Source organism: Artemia sp. Qi Xiang Cuo, chromosome 4, assembly GCF_049724085.1.
Source record: "Artemia sp. Qi Xiang Cuo chromosome 4, ASM4972408v1, whole genome shotgun sequence".
NCBI lineage: Eukaryota > Metazoa > Arthropoda > Branchiopoda > Anostraca > Artemiidae > Artemia > Artemia sp. Qi Xiang Cuo.
This window is the reverse complement of record NC_142797.1, coordinates 50,547,787-50,572,421: the sequence shown is the minus strand read 5'-3', so window position 1 is coordinate 50,572,421 and position 24,635 is coordinate 50,547,787. Positions and strand designations below refer to the sequence as shown.

The 24,635-nt window shown below is 34.4% G+C and overlaps 1 protein-coding gene across 1 annotated transcript in view; it reads right to left on the bottom strand.

The window, feature by feature from the left end:
- Bcat (Branched chain amino acid transaminase) overlaps positions 1-24,635 on the bottom strand; it is a 51,461-nt gene that overhangs the window by 22,230 nt on the left and 4,596 nt on the right. The window contains exons 2-4 of the mRNA XM_089088359.1: positions 17,804-17,869; positions 11,935-12,141; positions 8,073-8,303 (exon numbers count right to left, since the gene is read on the bottom strand). Coding sequence (XP_088944485.1) covers positions 8,073-8,303; positions 11,935-12,141; positions 17,804-17,869 — 504 coding nt within the window. The remainder of the gene's footprint in view (positions 1-8,072; positions 8,304-11,934; positions 12,142-17,803; positions 17,870-24,635) is intronic.

Genomic DNA, 24,635 nt, shown 5'->3' with positions numbered 1-24,635 from the left:
TGTCAATAATTCCAATAGAAAGGCACTAGTGAAAATATGAATTTAGATATGATTCGAAAAGACAGTAATTTGTGTGAGCATGCATAACAAAGCTAAGACTTCTCTCCCCAAAATTCCAATTAAGGTACATTATTTGAATGTAATCACAATTGTGCTCTTTTCTGCTTGAAAAAGTGAAAATGGGGTTTTGGCAATTCCTAGCTTTTCTTTTCTTTCCCAACTTTTCTGACCAGCATAATAAATTGACTGTATAATTAAAACCTTATAATATCACACCCATTAGAAAACTTCATTACAACAAGGAGCTCATTAGAGAAGACGACTGAATCGAATCCAATTAAGGAGAACTCCTATCCTTCTTGCTAGACCGTCCATCATTAGCAAGCTCATTCAAAATTTGCACCAGAAATAATTTCCTTAGTTCAAAACCAACAATACTTTCGATTCAAAAGCATCTATTCTGGTAGAGTGAGCTGGAAAATCTTAGATCCTTCATTGTTCACGTTAAAAAGTATGATTAATTGCGTCAAGAAACAGCTGACCTGAACAAAGCCAGTGCTACCTTGGAAATCAATACCACTTCATCCAGACGAACAGGTGGAAAGGAGAAAGGAAGTTTAATTTTTAATTGGGAAGGATATTAATGAATGCCGCTCTAAGAGCTTCCATGGATTTATAAAACTTGATTCATCAATGCTTAACTGAATTGTAGCGACAACAAAGGAAGATATCCCAAGATCGACTGGGGAAAAACATACCACGAAAAATAGTCAAAGTAATCGAAGTTTTTTTTTCCTAAGCAATTAAAAGAAGAAAAAGATAATATACGAAACCTGTCAAGTACTTCAATAAATTACACAAGGCCTTCGGGAAATAATTGGTTCTGTAGTTTGTTTAGTGCTTATTTACTATCTACTTATGTTTCCTTTAATACTAAAAAATACAAAGGATCGTGCAATAAGTTTTTTCTACCATAATACTGATGTTTTTTCTAGTTAAAAACCTATCAGTCAATGTGAAAGTATTTACTTAGTAAAGAGCAATATGACTTCCATCCATTTTCTCTAAGAGGTTATCATACAAAAATAATGGTCGTAGAAAGTTGGGAAAGGGCTCGTTCGATCGCAAGCTCTGAGTTACAGTTCCTACTCTAAGGTCACCAATTGAAGGACAACCTGAAACTTGTCCAATGCCCTATGGACCCGTTATATTTTGCCTGGGAAAAGAATAAGGATTAGATATATATATATAAAAAAAAAAAAAAAAAAAAAAAAAAAAAAAAAGCCTTACTTGTTGAAAGGGAAAAAATGCTTAAGAAGATGGTTTTCTCAGTCTCACGTCTGATTAATTCAGTTATTTACTATGAAAAATTGCTGTAAAGACTAAAAGATGAAATTCCTGTGTGAGTGGGACAAACTTTATGGTGTGCAATTTAATGTGCAACTTTATTAACTTTGATGACGTCGTGGGAGTCCTGCATAAGAGTTGGAGAATGCTATGTGTAACAAATTTTTCAATTATTTTTCAAGAATTGGTCGAAATCCAGCTGTGTCAGTAGCGTCGAATAGAGATGATCCGACGTTTAATGTTTATTCAGGAATCTGATTGATTTTTCACTTTATCTTCGACGTGTAACAGTTGATGAAGTCAAACAGATTATGCGTCCTACTCTGGTGACCTTCCCGTAAAGCTACTCCCATGCCAGTCTTCTCCATTATTAATAAATGCATCAGAGAGCAAGTTTTCCCAAGTGTTTGGAAGAGGGCCTACGTTCGTATTTTACTAAAGTAAAAGGTGCCGGATTCTTGTGACCCGCTCCGTTCTACTTCAATAGCTCCCAACCTTTCTAAGGTGAAAGAAACCTTTATATACAATTAGCTTTTCTTATAGGTCTCTACTTCCCTTCACTAGTACCAGGGTTCCCTTAGTGATTTATCACTATTTCTAGTGGTTTTTTATACTGCCAATACTAAAAAATCACTAAATTTGCACATAAATCACTAGATTAATGAATAAAATCACTAAATCAACAAATAAATCGCCAAAATCTAGTGATTGTTTTGTCACCGGGTGGCAACCCTGACAAGTACCCGTTCGGACGTCTGAAACGCTACAGCACTACATTGTACTTAATGCGTTTGTTCCATCTCTTTGTCGGGTGGCTTAATTAAAAAAGTGCGATTCTCGATCTCCTATCGGTCGACTACCGAAATACCTTCGACCAACCGTATTCACCAGTCCATAGCCGAATTTATTCACTACGGGTGCACAAAGGCATATTCTCTTCTCTTCTTTGTGATTAATTATTCGAAAAACAATACCAGCCTTTGTAAAGTCTTTTCCCAGGAGATAATGAATCAAAATGGGCTAAGGGCACTGAAGTTGCAGCGTTGTTATTTTTAGCAGTGACAAACGTCGTCCTTTCTTGGTTCGAAGCATGAGGTATACACTATTTTATAATATCCATCAATAGAATTTCCCGTTGTAAACCTCTTTTTGGTTTCTTTATGCCCTTTTATATTGGCAGATGTAATGGTTTCCGTAAATTCCAAAGATAGACGATAAACGTTGGTACATGGTCTTTATTAAATAACGTGAGAATACACATAGAGAAAATAAGGCGGCACAAGAACAACTAGCTACGACGGAGGCGAAAGATGGACTCCCTTTAGAAATGAGCGAAGAATGTAACTTTCCTGGAGCGGAAGTTCCAGCCCTGGGAACAACCCCTTTCCCACGACTAGCTTTAGTCCCAAGAGCTCCCCCCTGGACCGCTATCGTTGACACATAAATGTCCAACTAACTAAGAAATGAGATACCCGGAAATGCTTCTCGAATTGATGTTAAATACTTTACAGATTCTCCCCCCTGTTTTAAGTTAAATTTCCCAAATTTGGCTTATCCAATTCTCATTAAACACCCAAACTTTAATTAAATTCAAAACATTCCCTTCCCAAATTATTCACTTCTCACCTACTAACATTCTACAGCATGAACTAGTAAACAATTACATAATATAAACACTACACAATACTTGCATAAGTAAATACTTACATAGTATAAACGAACCACACTAACAACAGTAGTCGGAAACTGGATATTTTAACACTTCATTCTTCTCTGTATACATTCAAAATAGACCTGTTCTCCATACCCCTGAATTTGATGAGGACAAGGAAAGTTGGGATTATGTATAAAGTTTGGATTAGGGTAAAAGGAATGACCGAGAAAAGCTAATTAATCCTGAAAATACCAGCGACAAATAAATGAAATTGCAGAAACTTTAAAAATCATACCCTGCTGCAATGACGTTAAGGTATTATTCCCAATAAAATCCTCGGGGTTTTAGTGCTGCGGAACGCCTCGGTCTAGACCTATTTGGTTTTGCTCTACTAACTTGTGGTTCGACAAATGGCAGTACTACTGTTGATATTTCTACATAACTATTAGCGCTACGCATTAAAACAATCCCGTGAGGCATCAACCTCATCTCGCGAGATATTACAACCAGCTCCCTCTCCCTGGGTAGCCAAACCGCCCTGCGAGGCATCAGTAACATCTCGCAGTGCAACAAAAAAACCCGTCCCGTGAGGCATCATTACCATCCCCCGGGACCTAAAAACCAGCTACATTTTCATGGTTAGCAACAACACCTTGCGAGGAATCAGTACCCTCTAGAAGTGCACCTAAAAAAAACCATCCCGTGATGCATCAGGACCATCCCTCGTGACATTAAAACCCGCTCCCTGTGCCTGGGTAGCCAAACCTCCCTGCGAGGAATCAGTAACCTGTCTATTTGCAACAAAAAAAACCATCCAGTTTTTGCTCTGTACCAACACACGTGAACTTACTCACCGCACGAGAGTCCTGTATATCCAAACCACCCTTCGTAAATTAAAACATATCTCGAAGTTCAACAAAAAAAACCATCACGTGAGGACTCCGTACCAACACCCGGGACCTCAGAACCAGCTCCCTGTTCCTGGATAGCCAAACCGCCCTGCGAGGAATCAGTGCCATCTCGCAGTGCCTTCTCATTATCATTGAGTCCAAATTTCACCCTCGTCAGCGCAGAAAGAAATTCATCGGAAAAAGAAGACGTGTCTCCTTTCCCCACTATCTGTTCTATCTGTTCATATTGTATTGCAACCTTATACGCATCACCTAAACAAAAAAAAATTCTGCACTATTCTCTAACAAATACCGTTTGTAGGACGGTCTGATCCACTCCTTGAATAAATTTAGAGCAAATCTTCCAAGAACTACACCATCATCCCTGGCTTCTAAGGACACCCTAAATGACCTTCCTAATCTTTGCATCCTTCTATAGAATAGATATACCCTTTTCCTTAAATTGAGCCACGCCTACAAACCCTGCAACTATTTTGCCTACTATTTTGCCTGGGGTATATACTACAAGTAATCCACCTTTTAAACTTGACAAATTTATAATCGTGGGATCCAGATTCCCAAAAAAAGGAGCGAAACAAACCATGGGCCAAAAATGGCGCAAAGCTTTTGAATCAGACCAATTTAACAACAACTTAAAAATTTTTTTTTTTAACTTTGAAACAAACTCAATTTTTGTAACTTTGTAACAAATTTTTTAACAAACTTAATTATTTTTCCAGTTTCTGAATTTGTGAGTGGCGTTATTAATAAAAAAAAAGGGTCAATTAGCGATCCTATTACTTGGGACTGTTGAGGCTGTTCTATTGGAGGATTAATTGGGGTGGTGCTCAGGGGAGTTGGAGGGTTTGTTGGGACCCATGTCTTGATCTTTTGAAGGTAATCATAAAGTTCATCTTGATTGAAATCAGGATCATTTGAGTCAAATAAAAGAGGTGGAGATATGCCATCTCCCCTCCACTGTTTTACAAAATCAAAAGCAACCTTTTTGTTATATCCAGTTTCCGCCGGATCGAGAATAGGAATAAAAACTGACATATTGAGATTAAAATTTGAAAAGCAATTATTCAAAAAATTTAAATATTTGTTTTAAACACATCTCCTTAATTATGGACGCCAGATATTGGGCAATAAACTTCACCTTTAACAACGAGGGTCTAATAAAATTTACTGGGTTGTTTAGTCGTGCTAAATCACTTATGAAAGGTCGTCTATCTTACATCTAATTGCAGTTGGTCTAAATTAAATCACTAGCGTCAAATGGAGTCACAATTGAGAATTAATTTTCGATTATCGAATTCACAATGTTAAATTTTGGTTGGAAACTGTCAAATGTAGATCACACGTCGACTGTATCAAATCAGGTAAAAAAAACACCAAACGTAAAATGGCTAAGTGAAGGTAGAAATCAACCGGAGACTCTCAGTTGTAGAAATTTGAATTAGTATGTAGAAGCTATCGCGAGGAAATCCATATTAGGCATTGTGTAACAGCCTATTTCAAAATGTTCATTTAAAAGAAAGTGTTTCTCAAGAAGGCGCTTTGAATAGAAAAAGGTTCAATACCTCGTAACATTTCGATGTCTTTTTATCAGTCTTTTGTAGTATTTGCGGCTCAATATCACAAGCAATTTTGGTAACGGGCCAAATAGCTCTTCAATGTGTTGCCAGTATTTAGCGTAAGATGTCCTAAATACTTATAACGGTCACTCAAATGTCACTTGGAGGTTTTCCACTAGTGATATATGCTCCACTAGTCTTAACCGCTTGCCACCACTCTGTAAACCTCTTTTTGGTTTCTTTATACCCTTTTATATTGGCAGATGTAATGGTTTACGTAAATTCCAAGGATAGACGATAAACGTTGGTACATGGTCTTTATTAAATAACGTGAGAATACACATAGAGAAAATAAGGTAGCACAAGAACAACTAGCTACGACGGAGGTGAAAGATGGACTCCCTTTAGAAATGAGCGAAGAATGTAACTTTTCTGGAACGGAAGTTCCAGCCCTGGGAACGACCCCTTTCCCACGACTAGCTTTAGTCCCAAGAGCTCCCCCCTGGACCGTTATCGTTGACACATAAATGCTCAACTAACTAAGAAAAGAGATACCCGGAAATGCTTCTCGAATTGATGTTAAATACTTTACACCGTCATCATTATAAAAGCTGTTTCCAATTTAATATATTATTGAATTTTTCAACTGCTATTCAAATATCAAGCTTATGTGCAAATTTTTGACATGACTATTCATAGGTGCTATATTCTTCATCATTAAATCAGAGGATCATTAACATAAGTGACTCATTTACAGGGCAAGATCCCCTTCTTCATCTGTTTACTATTCAAATCCCCCTTTTGTATGCAGTAATATCCATTCATTTATTAGCTGAATAACTAGGAACGCTCCATGGAGAAAATTATGCTCAATCTAAGTTCCTGACACAGTGACTGTATATTATAAATAGACAAACTTTTAATTGGTTAAATTCTAACAATGAAGATTACGGAATTTTTCTTCAAATACAGTTAGAATAGTGAAAAATAAAGACTTCACTGAAAGAAAATATACGACAATACAGGAAAAATTTTCAACTAAAATATAAAGTAGGCTATTTTTCTAGATAGCTAAATAATGGCAAGTATGGCTGTAGGGGGGAGGGGTTAGCGGGATTTATTCTCCCCCTCTCTAAAATTTTTGTGCAACACGTAAAAACGTAAAAAAAATGCATATAAACAAATTTTTGATGCGTTTTTACAATTTGTTTACCCCCCCCCTCCCCCCCCCCGAAAAATCCTTTAGCCTCCTCGATGGTAAGATAAAACATGCGATAAACAAACTGTTGAATAACTATTAAAAATCAAATCTTTCGCTTTTCAACTTTTAACAATCAACTCATTCTCCAGCTTCATTCATTATTGTTTCACTAAGTCACTTGCCATGGAAACCAAGTTTCTGCGGCAGTTGTTCACATTGGACATGTTTATTTTGTTTAGATTTTCAAGGTCTTTGGCCAAAACTAGTTAGTTCCAATTATGTGAGATCGAAAGCAATCTGCACTAACAAATATCCAGATCAATAAGAAGCTGAGTGAAAATCATATAAAGTGTTATGCCCTATCTACATATTATTATTTGTATCATTTAAAACAGTGAAATAATTTAGGAATTTTTATTATATCAATTTCAGATCAAGTTTTTAGGCAGTTTATTACAGGCGAATTACAGACCTGCGAATACTGACATAAAAAGTTTTATTGCACATCAGGGCTTCTTTACCAAATCTAGGGGGTTGCCATCCCTTAGACAAAGGGACAGTCAGTAAGAAAAAATTAAATCTTAATTCAAAAATCCCCCTCCCCTTATTTTTTTAGTAATTAATAGATTTCAAACAGATGAGCACGAAAATACAAAAGTAAAACTTCTCAATTAATGAATAATCAAACACGAATCAGTATCTGATAAGATAATTAGGTCTTACTGAGAAGGCCGTATCCAGGATTTTTGTTAGGAATGGGGTGGGGGGCCAAAAAACTTTAAAACGCATCAAAATTTTGTTTGTATGCATTTTCATTGCGTTTCTACGAGTCGGACAAACATTTCGGGGTGAGGGGGTGGGTGGATGGTTGGTGTTCAAACCACCTACCCCCTCCCGTGGATACGCCCTTGCTTACTGATGAACGGATAATTATGCTCAAATTATTATTTATTTTAAGCAGGATGTGAGGGTCACAAATGCTGACAATATTAAGAAACGATGCTTTATGATCTGTATGCTGTGTGTAGGACCATTCACAATGAGATTTTGTTGATACATAATTTAGGTAACTATAATTCGAGCCAATCAGGTTGTTCATAGACATTTCTAATTGGATGGAAAATGTATATGAAGAGTTCTGATTCGCTTAAATTAGCACTAGCTAAATCTCGGTATTAACAATATCTCATAGTGAATGGGCCTTAATACAGATGTAATTCTCGAGTCACGGGGTTCAAAACAATATGTATATTGTATAGGACTGAATGTCCGAATTCTGCCTATTTTTAGTATGATTAATATAAGAATTTAAGAGAAGGGGAAAGGAGAGGACGACTTGCTCCAGAGGAGGCTTACGGGAAATTTTCCCTAATTCTCGTTCCAATGACCAGGAAGTCACTCACCTCAGTGCCAATAAAAGTAGGTCGTATATAGAGACTAGATGCTTCTGAGTGGGGAACCCATTCTTTGTCCATGGTGACTAGACGTTTAATACATTCAATCAGCTCATTGCCATGAAAGGTGGGCAGGGATGATCTCTCTGCAGTTCGGATCATTCTTTCCATATTACAATCTGGCCTGAATAGCCGGATATTGCCATCCACACCTCTAAAAGCTTTCATTCCTTCAAAAAGCTAGAAATATAAATAATTCAAATTAAATAGTACAACAAATTTATACCAAGACGCAGCTTCTAAGGAATGAAAAAGACGGAGAGTCTTTTGGACAGTAATCTTAGATAACTTTGTATTTGCGAATAATTTCCGATTGTCTTTTAATTTTACGTCAAATCCGTTTTTGTCCTTTCTGCCCTACTGTTTGACTTCTGTGTTGCTTCACTTAGTTAAAGATATATATTTTACCTACAAACTTGAAGGCCAAAAAAAGATCAAAAAGGGATTTTACTCCCTAAGACTTTTGTCATTTAGAGCCTTTCTGCGATTACTTTGAACAATTAGTATCACCAAGGTATGTAACTTTTCACTTCCTCAGCCTTATTTACTGAAGTTGAGCTTTCACGAAGATCTGAAGCTGATACTAATGAATATTAGGTACAATATGAGCTTCTTCATTACGTGCCATTAATTTAAGAAAATGAATTACAGATAAGGAAAAGTAGTCATTGTTTTATTTTTGTCACAAGAGGAAAAGTCCCACAGGCCACTAAAAGAAAATAAAAAGACAAAAAAAATAAAAGAATAAAAAGAAAATAAATCACAGATACGGAAAAGTGGTCATTGTTTTATTTTTGTCACAAGAGGAAAAGTACCACATGCCACTAAAAGAAAATAAAAAGACAAAAAAAAAAATGAAACAATAAAACAAAATAAATCACAGATACGGAAAAGTGGTCATTGTTTTATTTTTGTCATTGTTTTATTTTTGTCACAAGATGAAAAGTCCCACATGCCACAAGTATTAAGAAAACCAGCCCGAGAAAATTAAAAAAAAAAGTCAGAAAAATAAATTCTTTTTTTACACTGTTCCATCTCTTTATTTTTTTTTATCCTACATTGACAAAAGTACCGCATCTCTAAAAGTTAAACCCCAAAGGAGGGAGGTACTAATATCTCCTAAGAAGCAAGATCTCTCAAATTCGACTTCCAAAGCTTAATCACTGAGAGCTTTTGAAAAACTTTTTACCACACAAACTTGCCTACATCACACTCTCGGAGAGGACTTTTATTCTTTGTCTGTTTTGGAAACACTGCTGCAGAATATCACTTTAGGTTAATTTTCTGCAACATATTTTCTAAGAGCTCCTTTGCAGTTAATCTAGAAAGAATATTAATTTTTTTTATCTCCTGCTTCATCTATATTCCGCGCGAGACTAAAAACCTATCGAGGCTCAGTGTAATCCAGAAATTAAGAATTCAGTCCGCATAAAAGTAAATACTATGCATTTCCACCATACGACGCAATTTGCAAGCCAATTTTCTTATGCGAGGTTAGGGCATCTGTTATAAGAATAAGTCAAATTCTTAAAAATAGTTTTAAGAATTTTCGTATTTTCGAAAATCCAGATACCCTATTTCCTTCCATTTTTCATTTTAATACGGCAAGGGTAAAATGAGCGGTTCGTATCAATAATTTGATCAAAAGAATATAGGACAATGAAAAAGATAGCATAATATATTAAATTAAGTATGACAAATAGAGATACATTTTTGTAGAGGAGAGGATTGAGTGCACATTTTTGTAGCCATGGTCCTTGTAGCTTTGAATCATAATATATATATATATATATATATATATATATATATATATATATATATATATATATATATATATATGCATATATAGTCTATGTGTATACATATATACATACACACACATATATATATATATATATATATATATATATATATATATATATATATATATATATATATATATATATATATATATATGTATATATGTATATGTATATATGTACATACATATACATATATATATATATATACATGCTAAAATATAAGGTTGTGTTCAGTCTTGATCCCGTTTAATATCGCTTTTAATCTTAAATAGCGACCCTGCAATTCAAACTACCTAAAAACAGTTAATGAAAAATAATATTGATTTTTTTTTGTCTATGAAAACGTCGATGAGAATTAAATTTTGAAATCAGGCCCCGAAATTTTATTTTAGATTCGGGGGGGATAAGCCATTGATTCAGGACGCTAAATTTTCCCACAATTAACGGCTTTTGCATCTTTGCGTTTTCACTTGTTTTTTTGTTCAAGTTTATGCGCCATGAAAATTCAAAGATTCCGTTGAAACCTTTCAACAGACCTGTTGAGAACACATCCGTAAACAAAATATCTCCACTCAATCCTATGTTCTAAGCTTTACCGCTTGGAGGGAACATGTACTGAAGGGAATAAGTTGATTTGATATGAACAGTTGTAGTAGAGAAAGAAGTAAGAAAGAAGTGTAGAATGCAGTAGCCTACCCTTGCGAAAAGCTATATACCGAGGACAAAATATATGTAAACAATAAACTACATAAATAGAACATACACGGGGCCCACCCCCAAATTAAGGTCTATTCGGCAATTGAAACAAAATGAGTACAGTTAGAGAAACACTGTTTATTGTAGAAATAAAACTAAACAATTTAACTATCTTTATACATAACTTTCATCAATTTATTATCAAGGCGCCATACAAGTTCTATTCATCACAAAACGTTGCCACCCTTGTCGCCAGCCGTGTGATAAGATGTTATATTAAATCGCAATCGTTGTTGAACTTTGGACCATAAAGGAGCGTTTTAAACACAAAACGAGACTGGAGCCACAAAAGAAAGGTCCAGGACCAATGGAGGGCGGGGTCAAAGTCGTTTACAATAAAAATATTCTTTATCTGTAATCTTTTTTTTGTTCCCAAAACAAAACTACTTAGTCAATACATCTCTTAAAATCATTTTCCAACAAACCAAGAGGTTCTGTTATTAGCCTAAATTTTACTTGGAAAGTTTGGACAAAAAAGTGGTACATCCTTCTTTGTCTGCAAACCATACTTTTCAATAAAAAACCGTAATATCATCAAATTGTACCTATTGACTCCAGTAAATTCGGTTTGTTCTACTTTTCTAAACCAATGGAAGGGAAAAAGAGCATTGATAGTCAATGCAAACGATAAAAAAGAAATGCAAAAGAAGAAACGCGAATGAAAAGCAGGAATGAACCAGAGTAGCAAAAGTAAAGGGTAAAAAGTAAAATAAAGCAACAAATCAACAGGTGCCCTACATCAGTTATCTTGACCAAGAATGCCTCTTTTCATTTTTGCAATTACTTTCTTCTCTTTCACTCTAATATATGTATAATATATATATATATATATATATATATATATATATATATATATATATATATATATATATATATATAAACACGAAGGTTCAGTCAATTAAGTGAATATAAAAACGAAGGTTCAATCAATAAATTTGGTTTTTGGTAATCCTAGAATTTTGGCTGGAACTACTTTGTTTATGTTATTTTTATGAGTCCGAAGACTTTACCTTACCTTTAAAATGACCTCAAACATCACACATGTGTTTCCAATTTAAATCTGAACCTGGAGAACTAAGCTAAGCTTTTAGTCTAAAACTCATGCCAGATTAAAATAATGAAAAAAGAAAGAAAAATATGGGCGAGGAGGCAAATACAAAAAAAAAGAGGAAAAGGCGAATTACCTCAGAAATATAATTTGGAAATAAGTATCATATACAATAAATGAAGGCTAAAATATTTAAATGCCTTACCTCAACAGCGTAGTGTAAAACTTTGGCTCCAGGGTGAATTTGGAGATTGTGGAGCGGAGAGATGACTGGTTTTCCCCAGCCAGTTGTACTATCCCAGTCTACTTCCATCATGTGATCAGTAAAGTATTTCCCAAACACAAGTTTTGATGCATCGGGTTTTGGCTGAAGCTTTGACAATTCTTGATGTTTAACCTCAAGGTCTGAGAACTACAAACACAAAACTTCAGATTTGTCTTCAAGGACCCCTTAATAGCCTAACATTGGTGTTACTTTTGAAATAATATAACAGTCCTTTCTTGAAAACTGCGCCAATTATTACAGACAAACAAGCGTTTTTTTTTCAAACAGTTCGTGGTAACGAACTGTAAGTAAGGAGCAAGCCGTCTAAATAGAAACAGAAACTCTAGAAAACAGAGTTTCGATACCAATATATACATCAAGAGAATCATATTTTATGCTGATTTCAAATATAAAAGTCTCATCAAGTTCAATCTTACCCATCAAAAGTTATGAGCCTGAGAAATTTTGCCTTATTTTTGGAAAAAGGGGGAAACCCACCCTAAGAGTAATAGAACCTTAATGAAAAACACACCATCAGATGTGATGGGTTCAAGCGTTTCCCCTCCTCAACTTCTCGCTCTTTACGCTAAAGTTTGTCTCACAACTTGATTTTTTAAAACAATAAAAAACTTCAGCGTAAAGAGCGAGGTGTTGAGGAGGAGACAGCCCCATTCATATACGAAATAATTTGTGTTTGTTTTAAGTTTTAATGTCGCTCCTTACTTTCAGTTAAAAAACTTGTTTTTTTTTAATTTAATTTTAATATTTAGGGACAGAGGTTGGATGCCAAGTCTTGCAATAATTGGATTAGGAACATCTTAAATGAACATCACAACTTAGCGTATATTTTTTTGCAGTGTTGTCGAGAAACATGGCAAAGTGAGGCCTCGGAACTCAACCCCTTAAAATTTCATATTTTGCTGTTTGGATGAACCTGGCCCCGAATAGGATATAGCCTAAACTAGATGAGCCCTTTTTCTCCTATTCAGGATAACCATGGATATGGTCTTAAAAACGAACAGAAACTGGATAAAAAATTACTTTTCTTATGGTAGGGGGTTATGGACTTCCGCTCTTTACGCTAAAGTATGGCAGCTTTCCCCATTACTTCATGAAAAAATACTCTAATAAAAGGGAATGGGATAAAAAGTTTTTTCACAATGACTCAAGAATGAACAGGTTATTGCTGCGCATTTGCTATAACAATACAAATTTCTTATCGACTTTTTGAATGACAACCGCCAAGCCAAACACTTTGAGCAGCCAACTAACTACATTTGCTGCACATCTATTTGGTTCACAAAAACATCTATAGAATGGTTTCTAAATCACAGCTACCTAAAATCCATGGGTTCCGCACGAAAGAGTACGTTATAAGGAACTACAATGAAGCCAAAAGAGAATAGATATGATATATGGCAGGCAGGGTTCCTTGAAATATGACACTTTTTTAAAGATTCTGCACGGGTAAAAATGTTGAGAGATCTACTGCTAGGGAGTATATGCTGAAGTCTATATAAACTGTAAGAAGTTGAAACTAAAAAGGAATCTCTCTGTATTGCACAATTTCTTTGTATTTGCATTCATTATTTCTTCTAGATTACAAAACTATACATACCTTGAACAGAACAACTACTTATATTCAAAATAATATGCATTTTTTGGTTGATTTTGAATGGAATGACCTGGAAAGCCCAGCTTGTTAATCCCTCCTGTGTTTCAGCATCTGAAAACTCAGTTCCGTCAATACTGGTCTTCCTAAGGAAAAAAACATCACTAAGAATTACTTTAGGGGCGTCAACTGGTACTGCTGCTTGTGGCTGGAATACAGCTTCTATGTTCAATGAGTTTCTGCGTCACTTTATCTCCACTGTATGGCCAAGCAAAGAGAAGCCCAGCTACTGATTATGGAATGCTACGACCCTCACTTATTAGTTGAAGCCATTCAGGTAGCCAAAGATGACCACATGACCATGTTAACCTTGCATCCCCATATAAGATAAGATAACTTTAATTTTGCCCGCTTACGACATACAAAAAAAGAAGCGGAGTAAAGGGAGAAACATATATATATATATATATATATATATATATAAATATATATATATATATATATATATATATATATATATATATATATATATATATATATATATATATATATATATATATATATATATATATATATATATATATATATATATATATATATGATATGTTGCACAAACTACAACCAAAAGATCTAGGAGTGTTCTGCTCTCTGAAATCCCATTACAACAAGACTATTTTCAACTGGATGGTTAAAAATAATGACGAAATTTTCGTTAACGACGATTTTTCAACTGTAACCAACAGACCAATGTGTGCCAACATAAGGGCCAAGAAACGAAGATATGACTTCCTCAGCTCCGGAAGAAGGGGGGGGGTTCAGCCTCTCTGTGTGCACAAGTCACTTGTACTGCAGACCAGATAGTTTCCCCTGCTGTGACAAGGCCACATCCCAAAGCTCGTCAAAGAAAATCTACACCAAAAGGTTGACCAAAAGAAGCCTACAGAGTACTGATGGATGCTCCTGAGAAGAAAAAGATTGAGGAGCACAGTCTGCTTTGAAAAACTAAGAAGGCGAAAGAGGATCTCACAAACCCACGTCAAAAAGGCAGAAAACATAAGAAATCACTTTCTCTGGAAAGTAGCTTGAAAGATGTTTTCAGACTTTACTGGATCCATAGAAACAAATCCCCAATAAGGATCTTCAGCAGAGAGGAACACTTTGTTTGGCACTTTAAACATTGGAGACTGTTTTGGTGATTGAAAAAGCAAAGGAAAAATGCAAATGCCACAGTGTTGGTGAAGTTGTTTCCAAACGTGCAGCAAAACAATTTCACCGTTCTTGAATTCATTTCTTACCCATGCTTTGTATTGGCATAGTTTAGCTGAAATAGCGGTTCTCATGGCAAAACTTGAGCCTTTAGGACTAGAGCCCGGCACCACGAAGAGAAGGCCGGCGGCGGCGGGGCTAAAATTAGCAGCGGCGGCGCGCCGCCGATGATTTTTTCTCGCCACTGCCGGTGAAATATCGGCAGCGCGCCGTCGGCGCGATCAATGTTGACTGCAAATATTAATGTTTTCATCATTCTTTTTCAAATCCCAGCTTAAATTTACAACAGATTCGGGCCCATTCATGAGTTAAAAACTTCGTAAGTCGCTGGCTGGACGCTGGTCTTCTTCGTTATTCATCAAGAGAAGTAGAAATCTGGTAGAAACGAAATGACTGTGGTGTTTCAGAACCCTTGCATAGTGGTTAAAATAATAGATAATAGATTCGCCGTGGCATTAAATAAGATCCAAGGAATCTAATTAAAAGGGAGCACAAACAAAAGTCAAATTAGGCCAGTAGACTATGAGACATCCAAAAATAGCCAAGACAATGAACAAGTCCCAATGGGGGGTCCTGAGTCTATCAAAATATTTCTATATTTTCTCAGGGGATTTGATATCATTTTCTTCTGTCTCCGCTTTAAATGAAAAAAGAAAAAAATAATTGGCTTTTTGGCATCCCTGCTTTCAATTAAAAAAAAATGAGGTATTTATCAATTAAAAATGACAGCCCCCTATCCCTCCCCCTATAGGCAATAAAATACAAATTTTATAAATCATATTTTTGGGGTCACTTCCATTTCAATCTTCAATTCCCCAACCTTGTACATAGTCTATAGCTAAATTTTGTCTCAAAGGAAGGTTGTTGTTTTTTTTTGGGGGGGGGGGGGGGGGCTAAAATGTTTCAGAAAGAAGATTGTACTGTCTTTAATCTATCAGGTTTTCAATGATTGTGTATTAAACATTAAGAAAATGTATCTAAAAATAGCAAAAGAAAACAAAATTCTACTAAATTACGATTCCGCTGTCGCAATAATATGTTGACTATCAATTTCAAAATCCAACTGAACCTGTATAGTGTATGCGTTCTGTTCAACTTAAAAATAAAATTCTTGACTACGAATGATGTAAGAATCTTATAGCAATTGGGAAACTGCATTTGACATGGTTTAATCTCATCAAACAATTCGTGGTAACGAACTGTAAGTAAGGAACGACCCGGCTTAACAGTAACCGAAACTCTAAAAAACGGATACCAATTTTGTTACCAATAGATATATCAGAAGAATCGGATTTCTATGCTGATTTCAAATGTATAAATTTCGTCAAGTTTAGTATTACCCATCAAAAGTTACAAGCCTGGGAATATTTACCTTATTTTCGAAAAAGGGGGGAAACACCCCCTAAGTCATAGAATCTTATGAAAACCAGACCATCAGATTCAGCGGATCAGATAACCCATATGTAGAGATTTAAAGCTCCTATATGCAAAAATGTGGATTTTTTACTGCCAGAAGAAAGACCACGGATGCGTGTTTATTTGTTTGTTTTTTTCCCAGGGGCGATCGTATAAACCCAGTGGTCCTAAAATATCACGAGAGGGGTCATTCGAACGGAAATAAAAAGTTATAGTGCCCTTTTTAAGTGACAATAAAATGGAGGGCCATAATACCCCCTCCCACGCTCATTTTTTCCCAAAGTCACCAGATCAACGTTTTCAAATAGCCGTTTTGTTCAACATAGTTGCCAAATCTAACAACCATGTCTCTTGGTGTAAAATGACCCACCACAGTCCCCGGAGGAAGGGATGCAAGTTGTGAACTTTGTCCATTGTTTACATATCATATTTGTTATTGGGAAGTATACAGCCATTTTTTTGGGGGGGGGGGATTCTTTTTCACTACTCTACTGTTTAAAACAATAAAAACTTTAGCGTAAAGAGCGAGGCGTTGAGGAGGGGACATCCCCTTTCATATAAAGAATAATTGCTGTTCGTTTTAAGTTTTAATGTCGCTCCTTACTTTCAGTTAAAAAAAACTAGTTTTTTTTTCCTTAATTTCATAAAGAGGATACTATTGTCAACATATGAAGAACCGGTTATATTGCAATTGTATCTGTCTGGTTTATATGCAAAGTAACAAGAGACTAGTCACTAGAGATAAATCACTAGGGGTTGCACCGTGGTTGGGTGATTTTCGGGGATTCGGGGAACCATTTCTTTTTTTGGGTGACGCATACATTTCCGGGGAAATCCCCGAAAATTCAGGGATAGTGCAAGCCCTGCTTAATTTCTAACCAGAACAATCGAAATACTTAACCCCATGAGAAAAGAAAAGCTCCGACTTTGCGGTTGACACAATAAAGAATTGCCGCAAAATTAATTCAGAGTCAGCCGGACGCCGCCGCCTCTGCCAGCGGCGGCGCGCACGAGGTGCGCCCGCGGCGTCACGATACTTCGGCGGCGGTCAACCGGGCCTCTCGTTGGCGGTGTTCGGTCGATGCGCCAGCGTGGCACCGGGGTCTATTTAGGATACAATGAAAGACAGACAGGATATTTTGTGTTTCTCCCTGATCTATCAGAATTCAATACATCATAAACACCTGGAAGTTTGTTCATTCGTTCTGTGTTCTTCAGTTTTTAAAGTTTAATAGCTGAGTTTTATATTGAAAAAACTATCTATGGAGCCCCATCCCATACTTTGGACAAAATGGGAGATTGTGAAAATAACACTTTTCCTTAAAAAACAGACTGAGATCATAGTTTGAAATTTTGAGGATAACCTCATCAATTAATGCAAAAGATTCTGCAAAATTACTATTTCCTCATAACAAAGCATCAGGGAGTTATAGACACGGACAAAAATTTGTTCCAAGTATGGGGCCTTTCCTCCAAAACCAGTATACAAGTAGTAAAACAAGAAGTTACGCTAACCTTAAATGACGAAACACTCCGTAATGTAGTAAAACCATGATTCTTTATGCTTTTTAGTAAGACAACCTGCAAGAAAAAAAAAACCTTTCATCAATACAATTGTAATAATTCAAACTGCATTAATTCGTACAGTGGAGTCTAAGTGGAACATGTTGATTGTACAGCCTAAGTGACAAAAGAGGACTAGAAATACATGAGCAATTGAGTTGCCCAAAACATTAACATCAGAACAATAATAATATCTGGCAAAATAGGAATCATAAATAATTACGAAACAATTATTAATTAAATGCTAAAAAGTTAAAAAGAAAATTCAAAGGAGAAGAAATTTAGATTCTAAATATTTGATGCTCAAGGCTAAAATAACTAGATTAAAAAAGTTAGCTCTTTTGTCAGTAAATAAATTAAGAAAAAGAATTTTTTCTTATGGAAGTAGAGATTAAAAGTAAAGTTGAAACTTAAAAGAACAAAAAAATATTGCTTTGCAGATTCCGCAAAATATATCTACAAAAACTAGCTTAAATAAACTGACTCGTCATGGTATCCAATATGTAACGATTTACTGAAAACCGCGTTGCTTGGGTTTCTTAGAGAATCACATCTGTATGCTACTAATTATTATACCATAGCTGATGAAAGACTATTGAGAGAATTATAAATTAGTCTTTTATTTTCTAGAAGCTAATCATGGAGTTCCTGATCCTAAAGGAGTACCTGCTGTTTTTTAGATTAATTTTGTGTTTTCAATAAAACGCAAGGTTTTATAATTCTACAGATATTGAACAACATCACGAGTCAGTTTATTTAAGCCAGTTTTGTAGATATATCTTACAGGATCTACGAAAAAATAATTTTGTTTTTTTTCATGTTTCAACTTTTTTCATTACTTCCAGAAAAAAATTGTTTGTTTAAAATAAAATTTTGCTAAATTTGCTAATTTTTTTTTTTTTTTTTTTTTCGTTGAGAAAGGCTCCCGGATGTGGGGCCGAAATATTCGGAACTTTTTTGCAAAATTAATTGTTTTGTATTTCACTGCTTTATAGAAAATTAAAACCCGTTTTTCTTGTTTAAAAATTTTTTTGTTTAAAATTTTGCTCGTTTCTATTTTTTAAACGTACAGAATAAATATTACAAAAAGACGTTTTTTTTTTATTTAAGCAATGAGACTAAACAGGTCAGTATGTTTTTTTGTTAAAATAGGACATTAATTATGGGTTTTCCTCCCTTAAACTTTTCCATAAGATGTGCAGCTCTGTCAAATAGCTAAACAGTCCCAGGGGTACTCAATCACAATTATTTTTCGAGATAGCGCATAATAAACTCAATTATTTTCATGGAAATGAAAATAAATATATGACTTTTTTTCATTAAGCAGTATTTTTCAAAACGCGTTTTCTATTTTTAACTTACTGTGAGAGCTGAGACAGGGAGCATACAAGAGGAGAGATTTCTAACTTCCCGTTAAGGATTTTCCACCATGGAGACAATAATGGTACCATTATTGTGCATTCCACCCTTTACACTCCAGAATATGACTCTTTACAATGAAGTTGATAAGATGAACGCATAACAAAAGGTGCATAAAGAGAGGGAGTACATTTTGGATTTATTGAAACCTGTGCAAGCTATAGTGGAGGAGATTTACATCTACAAACACTATCTTTTTCAGTTCATCTTTCAAGGCTTACAATAGCTTAAGACTTCTTTTTGGACATTCCTTTAAACTGTTACTACTAACAACTCACTGAAGTACCAAGCTGCTTTAGGCCAAAATAGCCTTGCATACTGCTCATTTACCCCGATCTATTCATAGCTTCACTCTTTACACTCTTCTACATAGTTAAATTTCCTTTTAGACTGGTTTAATGACCTCATCCCACCCCAGGGTTGGGGCGAACCTGCTTTTTGTTTGGCCCCAATCAAATAGCCAAAAAACACAATCTTTAGCAGTTTGTCATCCTTCATCCATAATATGTAACCTACATATCTTAAGCTTTCTTTTATTAAAGCTCTAGTTGCAATAATGAGATTATTAAATAAGAAAAATTTTTAAAGCTATTCTGCTATCCTTGATTTAGTTATTTAGATGCAGTGCAGCATTTGTTTTTTTTTTTGCATACTTTCTATAGTGTTAATAAAAAAAAAGATAAAAAATATGGCACTGGACTTCAAAATCCCTACTAGCAGTGATGATCTCAGTTTCATGGCCATTCAGCCAGGAAGTGAAATGGAGGGTTGGTGGCCAGCCATCCTATACTTTTGCATACACTTTGTGTTTACCTTCACAAGATTTCTTCAGGTACCCATTTAGAGCTGGGTCAGCTCTTGCTGAACTTACAGAGTCATACCACTAGATTGCTAATAACTTTCAAATATAAATATTAATTTAATATTCCTTATGAAGTTTTCAAATATAGTTTTAAGTGTTGATTTTCTTAAGTAAAAATCACTCATCTTTGTCTTTACAGCATCCATAACAGTTTAAAAGAGTTTTTATAAAAGTCTCTTTCTGATCTCACTACTTTTGAGTTCAGTATTCATCAATAGAAGCGTCCTATGCCCTCCTGAATCAATAATATGCTCAAAGTGTATAGTTTTTTCCTGGGTTGGCCTTTGTAACTTAAACTAATTCACTTTTTTTTTCTAATATGAGTATCCAGATCATACTGTTCAGGCCATTTTTTTTACTCTGTTCAATGTCCTATTGGGCAGACAAATTCAAATTTAAGACCTTTTGACTGATATCTTAGTACTTTGATTAAGCCAAAGCAAAAATCTGAGCAGAATGATATAAGATCGGTGAAGTGATGATCTTGGCAGATTCATACTCCAAAATCGGACTTTAGTAAACAAAAGGGAAGATTTATGGTACCCTTCCTTAACCCTCTGAACTTAATGTGGAAGTAGTTTTCCTATTTTACCGGAATTATAACAGTTATATTATTTGACATTTATGTTATGTCAAATAACATAAACAGTTATCTGGCTATATTCAAATAAAACATAGTCAAATAATTATGTTTTATTTGAACTTTGTTGAAGAAATCATAGATTGATGAAAAGGTGCATGGTATTTTCATATTATAGCTGCAACCTAGTAAAAAGCAAACCACGGCCCATAGTAACCAAAAGTTAAAAAAAACTGTCTAGTGAGATACAATTGCTATCTGCAGCTTATTCAGGAAAAGTAATTATGAATTTTATTAATCTTAACAGTAAAAATAAAATGCAAAAAGATCTATGGTGCTTTTGAAAAAGAGCCTGAAGCCTGGTCAAAAATGGCGACCAATCAAAATAATAAATCCACCATTGAAATCACAATGGCTTTAAACCCTATACAGGAAAACTACAGTCCCCACCTTAAACAAGGAAAATCACTTTTTGCATTGGAAGCATTGACATGTCTTGTTTTTCTTTCTTTTTTTTCCCTTAAAGCTGGTTGTATTGAGGCAGTGGCTGTATGATGTTGAGATAGGACTCGTTTGAGGGGAAATTCCCATCTCTAGGGCCTTTTTTAAGTAATTAATTAAAAAAAAACTTTCCAAAAAATAAGTTTTTCAAAGAAAAGTAAAGGCCATTTTAAACTTAAGCTCAGAAGATACAAATACATGTTAAAATTCAAACTCAAAACGACCACAAATTACTATTAAAGAATAAATGAAACCCAAAACGAACATAAATTAAACAAACAATCACAGCAAAGAACATACAACAAGTAATAATATAAATGAATAAATAGATCTTAAAGCGAGTAATGCTTAGATTGAATATAAAAATCTTAAAACAAAAAAAAAATATTTTGCTATTAAAGTATAAATGAAACTTAAAACAAACAGAAATTAAATAAACAATCAAGGCAACATATAATAGACATTAATGTAAATGAATAAATAAATCTTACAACAAGTGAAACTAAAATTGAATTTGCAAATCAAGTTTGAAACGAAAAAAAATCTCTACAAAGAAGAATTTGAGTACCGCCTCCTTAATTCACATCAAAAGTGCAAAATGTACTACGTTATTGGTACTATGCAGAAAACCAATATTAAGACAAATATTTTCTTTTGTACTTCATATTGAAAATAAATATTAAAATCATAGTAAAATTTTGAACTGTTGAGCTTTCAGCAATTAATATCATTATACATCAAGTATTCAGCTTAATTTATTAGTTCTTTCTAAAGTTGTTCAAGACGAATATAGTTTCACTACAAACAAGAGTTTGGATACTGCCCCATTCATTAACTGTAAATAAATACCAAAAGCCTACTGTGTCAATGGCGCTTAACTGAAAACGAATTACATTACAAATATTTGCTTTTCCAGTTCTTACAGCATTGAGAATAAAAATAAAATTACAGTGAAATAAAAACTTGAACTAATGGATCTTTCAACAATTAATACATCAAATATTCCATTTGATGTTATATATACTTTCCAAGACTGTTCAAGACACATATAGTTTTCAGTAAAACACCAATGACACAGTAGGTTTTAGACTTTTACAGTCAGAGAAGGAAGCAATACCCAAACTCTTGTTAGTGATTTTTGTTTGTTTCAAGCTTGATTTACATATTCAATTTAATTTTCACTCGTTTTAAGATTTATTTATACATTTACATTAATATCTATTGTACGTATGTTTGGTTGCATTGATTGTTTATTTAATTTCTGTTTGTTTTAAGTTTCATTTATACTTCAATAGCAAAATATTTTTTTGTTGTTGTTTTAAGCTTGATTTTCTTATTCAATCTAAGCATTACTCGTTTTAAGATCTATTTATTCATTTCTATTATTACTTGTTGTATGTTTTTTGCTATGATTGTTTATTTAATTTCTGTTCATTTTGGGTTTCATTTATTCTTTAATAGTAATTTCTGGTTGTTTTGAGTCTGAATTTTAACAGGTATTTGTATCTGCTCAGCTTAAGTTTAATATGGCCTTTACTTTTTTTTTGAAAAACCTATTTTTTAGAAAGTTTTTTTTTAATTAGTTACTTAAAAAGGGCACTAGAGATGGGAATTTCCCCTCAAACGAGTCTTATATCAAAATCATACAGCCACTGCTTCAACACAACCACCTCTAAGAAAAAAAAAAGAAGAAAAACAAGACATGTCAATGCTTCCCATGCAAAAAGTGATTTTCCTTGTTCAAGGTGGGGACTGGTTTTCTTATATAGGGTTTACAGCCATTGTGATTTCAATGGTGGATTTATTATTTTGATTGGTCACCATTTTTGACAGGGTTTCAGGCTCTTTTTCAAAATGACCATAAATTTTTTTGCAATAGATTTTTACTGTTAAGATTAATAAAATCCATAATTACTATTCCTGAATAAGCTGCAGATAGCAATTGTTTCTCACTAGACAGTTTTTTTTTAAACTTTTGGTTACTATGGGCCATGGTTTGCTCTTTACTAGGTTGCAGTCATAATATGAAAATACCATGCACCTTTTCATCAATCTATGATTTCTTTGACAAAGTTCAAATAAAAACATAATAATTTGACTATGTTTTATTTGAATATAGTCAGATAACTGTTTATGTTATTTGACATAACATAAATGCCAAATAATATAACAGTTATAATTCCAGTAAAATAGGAAAAATACTTCCACATTAAGTTCAGAGGGTTAAGGAAGGGTGCCATAAATCTTCCCTTATTTACTTAAGTCCAATTTGGAGTATGAATCTGCCAGGATCTTCACTTCATTGATCTTACATCATTCTGCTCAGATTTTTGCTTTGGCTTAATCAAAGTACTAAGATACCAGTCAAAAGGTCTTAAATTTGAATTTGTCCGCCCAATAGGACATTGAACAGAGTAAAAAAAAAAATGGCCCAAACAATATGATCAGAATACTCATATTAGAAAAAAAAATAACCTGAATCAGTTTAAGTTACAAAGGCCATCCCAGGAAAAAAACTATACACTTTGCGCATATTATTGATTCAGGAGTGCATTGGACGCCTCTATTGATGAATACTGAGCTAAAAAATAGTGAGATCAGAAAGAGACTTTTGTACTCTTGTAAACTGTAATGGATGCTGTAAAGACAAAGATGAGTGATTTTTACTTAAGAAAATCAACACTTGAAAATATATTTGAAAACTTCATAAGGAATATTAAATTAATATTTATATTTGAAAGTTATTAGCAATATTGTGGCATGACTCTGTAAGCTCAGCCAGAGCTGACCCAGCTAAAATGGGTACCTGAAGAAATCTTGTGAAGGTAAACATGAAGCATATGTGAAAGCATTACCAGCCCTCCATTCCACTTCCTGGCTGAATGGCCATGAAACTGAGATCACTGCCAGTAGGGATTGTAAAAACCAGGGCCATATTCTTTATCAGTTTTTTATTGGCACTATAGAAAGTATGCAAAAAAAAAACAAAAAACAAATGATACACTGCATCTAAATACCTAAATCATGGATAGCAGAATAGCTTTAAAAAATTTTCTTATTTAATAATCTCATTATTGCAACTAGAGCTTAGTAAAAGAAACCTTACGATATGTAGGTCACATAATATAGATGAAGGATGACAAACTGTTAAAGATTGTGTTTTTTGGCTATCTGTTTGGGGCCAAACAAAACGCAGGTTGGTTTTGTTTGGGGCCAAACAAAAAGCCGGTTGGCCCCAACCCTGGGGTGGGATGAGGTCATTAAACCAGTCTAAAGGGAAATTTAATAATGAAGAAGAGTGGAAAGAGTGAAGCTATGAATAGATCAGGGTAAAAGAGCAGTATGCAAGGCTATTTTGGCCTAAAGCAGCTTGGTACTTCAGTGAGTTGTTAGTAGTAGGCCTAATAGTTTAAAGGAATATC